This window comes from Panicum virgatum, chromosome 5N (assembly GCF_016808335.1).
Source record: "Panicum virgatum strain AP13 chromosome 5N, P.virgatum_v5, whole genome shotgun sequence".
In the NCBI taxonomy this organism is placed as follows: domain Eukaryota; kingdom Viridiplantae; phylum Streptophyta; class Magnoliopsida; order Poales; family Poaceae; genus Panicum; species Panicum virgatum.
This window is the reverse complement of record NC_053149.1, coordinates 2,476,429-2,480,878: the sequence shown is the minus strand read 5'-3', so window position 1 is coordinate 2,480,878 and position 4,450 is coordinate 2,476,429. Positions and strand designations below refer to the sequence as shown.

General features: G+C 41.3%; 1 protein-coding gene across 1 annotated transcript; it reads left to right on the top strand.

Annotated features, from left to right (window-relative positions):
• The first annotated feature begins 920 nt into the window (after positions 1–920).
• On the top strand, positions 921–3,795 carry LOC120672905. The gene is made up of 5 exons (XM_039953519.1): positions 921–1,011; positions 1,105–1,493; positions 1,841–1,942; positions 2,563–2,628; positions 3,552–3,795. Exons 1-5 carry the CDS (start codon positions 921–923, stop codon positions 3,585–3,587), a joined length of 684 nt encoding a protein of 227 aa, XP_039809453.1. The 3' UTR covers positions 3,588–3,795.
• Positions 3,796–4,450: the final 655 nt, after the last annotated feature.

The window sequence follows — 4,450 nt, the reverse complement described above, 5'->3', positions numbered from 1 at the left end:
TTGATATAAATCATTTTCTGGTTATTTCTTGTGGCCTTGCTGAGTACCAACCATAAGTGTACTCACCCTTACTTACTGCTGCTCAGAAAGAGAAGGTGTATAAAGATTTTGAAGATGATGCTGAGTTCTAATTGTTGTAATTCTCTTTTACGTGATACTGTTACTGATTATTCACTTATGATGTCTCTATATGTATGAAACTTGATCCTGGCATACATATAGATATGCATTCGGTTTTGTCCTTAAAATCGGGTGTGACACCATCCTTCCCGAGGTTAGCAAAAATATCGCATCCACTAACTTTACCATCCCGCATTAACCTGGGTCATGCTAGTTTACGGTCAACCGTACGGGAGGCTCCCGTACGGTCGATTTTCCGACAGCTTTTTTTTCCCGTTTTTAGAAATTTTTTGTCGTTTTCCGAGAAAAATAAATTCAGACATTTTTTTATGAGTCAAAAAAAATTCGAGTGAAATTTTGGTGGGTAGAAAAAATTTCAAGAAACAAATTGGTGAGATAAAAAAAATTACGAGAAAATTTTTAACATAGAGAAATTTATCAAATGGAAGAAAAAAAAGTACATCAAAAAAAATTGTATGCAAAAAGAAAAAAAACTGGATCTGGGCCGGGATCATCGGGGTCGACGGCGAGCACCTCCTCAGGCGTGGCCCCGTCGAGCGCGGCGACGCGCGCGAGAGCTCCGAGCCGGAGTCGGCCGCGAACCGCATCCGCCGCCGCCGTCGCAGCAGGCGGCGAGCCACACCCGCGCGACGCAGCCGGTGCAGGAGGAGCCGCGGGTGCGCGCCAGAGGCGGCCTCGGAGCCGTCGGTGCGCGGGAGGGGCGGGGGCGGGGAAGGGGCTCGGGAGTGGGCGCAGCGGACGGCGAGGGGGCCGCGGGGAGTGATGATGCCGCGGGGAACATGGAGGGGATCGGAAAGAGGGAGGGGCGGAGTCAGCGGGATTGGATTGGGAGGGGAGGGGGGAAGGTGAAGGGGAAGGGGAAAGGAGCAGGTGGGATTGCGGGAGGGGAGGGGTGCGGGAGGATTGGGAGTGAGTGGGGGTCTCATCACGTGGAATCTGTTGGAGAGATGGAACGCTGGTGAGGAAAGAAACGGTCGACAGCGGATTCAGCTTCGTGCATTAACCTCCCCCGTCTCCTTACTTTTCTCCTCCATCTGGTAGATCGGGGCAGACCTCCAAGCAGCGGTTTCTCTTCCCTACCACATCATGGCTATGCCGTGGCGATCTTCGATTCGACAACTCAGCCACCCGTTGCGATCGGCAGGGCGCAGCGCCGGACCAGCGTGGCCGCCGCGGCGCCGGCACCGGTGTTGGCTGTGGGGCAAGAGGCGCGGGGGCCGGGGCCGCCACCTAGCTGCAGGGAAGGAGCGCTAGGCCACCAGCCGGCCGCCGCACCTGCGCGCAGCGTGCCTGCGCAAGTGCGCAGCTGCGGCCTGCGAGCCCAGGCGTCCGCCTCCCGCCGGCCACTGCAGGTCAGATGTTCCTGAAGCATACGCTCATCTTTCTCTTCTCTGAATCCCCCTAATCTAGGTGGTCTGTAGTAGGTTCCCAAGTATTGAGTACACGTCTAAGAGCAGTAGCTTAGATTCTTAAATTTCAGGTGCACTTCTAGCTTGGGTTTCGGATTAGATGTATTGTCATTTTTACGCTGGAGTCTTAAGTTATATCGGAATCCTAATTTAGATCAGAAGTCTATTGGTGGATCAGTCTGTTGCAATTTTATAATTGGCTGCAGTGTACCTTTGAATTTCGATGTTGTTGTATGTGCAGCAAACTGATTATATTCCTACGTGGCTTACTAATGTTTGTCTTTCTATAGGACAAATGTGTGAAAGACGAACTTAACTCGGAAGAAATCAAAGTTCAGTTCTTGCAAAGGGAAGCCTCTTGGTGCTGCTACATTGTGCACTGCCATGTCATGGTAAGATACAGAATTCCTTTTCTCTATTCTTTTGAGTGATCAGAATATTGCCTCTTCTTCAAGTATTTTACAAGAATATAAGTATTTGTTATTTCCAAAGTCTCTCTGAATAAATATTAAGTGTTCCAGGTCTTGTTACAATGAAAAGCTTCTTACTGAATATAGGACAACATTTCTTATTGATGAATACTGATTCAATTTATTGTATTATTGTTGTAGTTGTATTCAGATTTCACCTTAATCTGTTTTATCCAGCCTACTTTCAAAATGAACTTTCTTAACTGCTAATTACAGAACCTTTTTGGTCTTAGCTTTGAAAGTTTTGAATAGAGACTACAACTTTTTTTTTGTAGAAATAACTACTATGAATGAATCTGCGAATTTTTATGGAACTGTGAATCTGATATTTAACATTGTGTTTCCTCCAGAACGAAAAAAGCTATTTGCTGCCCTTTGCTGTATTTAGCATATACCTGCAACGAGTCTCTGAATTACATTATTAAGTTTTCTAGAAGTTGTCGGACAATTAAGAGCTTCTCTCTTAATATCTCAAATGGCTTTCAGATTTTCTACATTTGTAGGTTTATGCTCTTGCAAATGATTAATGGAGCTCTCATTAGTCAAATTGCAGGACTGGTCTCCAAATAAGCTTTTGCCAAGGCTACGGGATCCTGTGCCCAGCAAAGGTTAGTGAGCCCTCCGTCCAAGTACGTAGCATTTTTACTCTGTTTTGTTAGTAGCCATAATGCACCGGGAACCAAATAGAGATTACTATTAGACTTAGTAATGATATGATAGCAAGGTGAACTGAACTGCAGCCAATAAAATGAGCCTGGATTTAGCTATCTTAAGAATATTTATCCTAAAATTCTTATACTGCATTTTAGTCAAGGTATAAACATATATGATTGGACCATCCCTTTCTGACTTGCAAATGCTGCACATCTAATTATCGTAGCAAGCTTGCATTACCCATAAGATAAGTAGTACATATTAGCTGAACTTTCATCACCTGTATCAAATCCTTGAATATAATGTTTTGAGTATTTGATGTACTATCATTTGTTTTCTTGTACAAGTATCAGCAGATACAAGTTTGTAGATGTAATCGACTTAAATCCACACTTTTAATTTCAAACAAAACTAAATTTTATAGAGAATCTTAATTAAGTTGACCCTTCTGAACTAAATCTCCTCCTGAACTTGTTTGATATAGTGGACAATTTTAAGTTAAACTCAAATTTAGAAAAGATATACTGAACTTGAGTGGTAATATACATAAAAAATGTGTCTGCTCCTTTTTACTCATATTTTTTCTTTGAGTGATTAGAATATTGCTGCATGGTCTACTATATGCATAAGTTAGCCTTTTATCTATTTTACAAGTTTTATGTGTACTTCAATTATGTGATCAAGGATATGTGCACAATCAGATGACAGTCTCTTACTTTTTTGACTTAGCAATTCTTACGTGCATGTTTTGATGCTGAAATCACAACCTTGGAAAAAATAGAACTACCATTTTTTGGGTTGGCTTAAAATCACGCATGCTACTAGATTCAAACTCATGTGATAAATATTGATGTTACTTTGGTCTTCCTAATTTCAGGATAACTTTGAGAAGAACCAAGCACCGAGTGGATAGAGGGGAAAGAAGGGGCTAAGAAATATAGCTTTTAGTTGTTGGAGAAATATTTTAGAAGTATTTGTAAGATATTGCCAATTTGTACATGATTCTTTGTGAACACATTTGCCTTGAACTTGAATCAATGGATTTATTGGTCATTTATTATTTTCTGGACACAAGAATTAATTTTATGAACACAGTATATAATATATGGTTATGCAATGAATATCTATGAAAGCACCTTTATATATGTTGTGATGCAATGAATCAGTCATTACTATATAACTTGTCTAATACACACGAAATAAATATGTGCCCATGAAAGAACTTTGTTCAGCATGTAAAATGCGCATCAAGATGTCACTAGAAAACGTTACTATATCGGTAAACATGTCAATAAATGTATCTACGTGACTGTGATCTCTACCTTGATTAACATGTGATAAAGCGTTACTATATTGTGTAACTAAACCAATAAACACATTTTGTAGATGTGTTTGTAAAAACGTATCAATGCTTGTTCACATGAATCAAACGTGTCTACAAAACGTCTTTTTCTTTTATATGCACGCTTAAAGAATTCATTTCTATAAAGCCTTACACGGTCCATACGAAAATGCTCCTAACACGCTTTATGAAAGCATGCCTAGATTTGTATAGAGACAAAATAAAGCGTGTCTACCTCCAAATTAAGCGTGACTACAGGGGGTGCATTCTAGTAGTGTAAGAAATATCTAGATATTAAGATAAGTATGAGAATGTTCTAGAGTTGGATATTTTGGTTAGAATAGTGTGGAATGTTGCCACGTGGCAACATCCTAGAGGTCGTGTACTAGTATAAATTGGGGTGCCACCCCTCCCCCAAGTGCCATGACTTAGAG

What these genes read in the sequence shown, in the direction of transcription:
- LOC120672905 (XM_039953519.1), top strand. Translation starts at nt 921, where the DNA reads ATGGAGGGGATCGGAAAGAGGGAGGGGCGGAGTCAGCGGGATTGGATT. An exon ending in CCTCCCGCCGGCCACTGCAG is followed by an intron (nt 1,494 to 1,840) that starts GTCAGATGTTCC and finishes GTCTTTCTATAG; the next exon opens with GACAAATGTGTGAAAGACGA. An exon ending in GGATCCTGTGCCCAGCAAAG is followed by an intron (nt 2,629 to 3,551) that starts GTTAGTGAGCCC and finishes TCCTAATTTCAG; the next exon opens with GATAACTTTGAGAAGAACCA.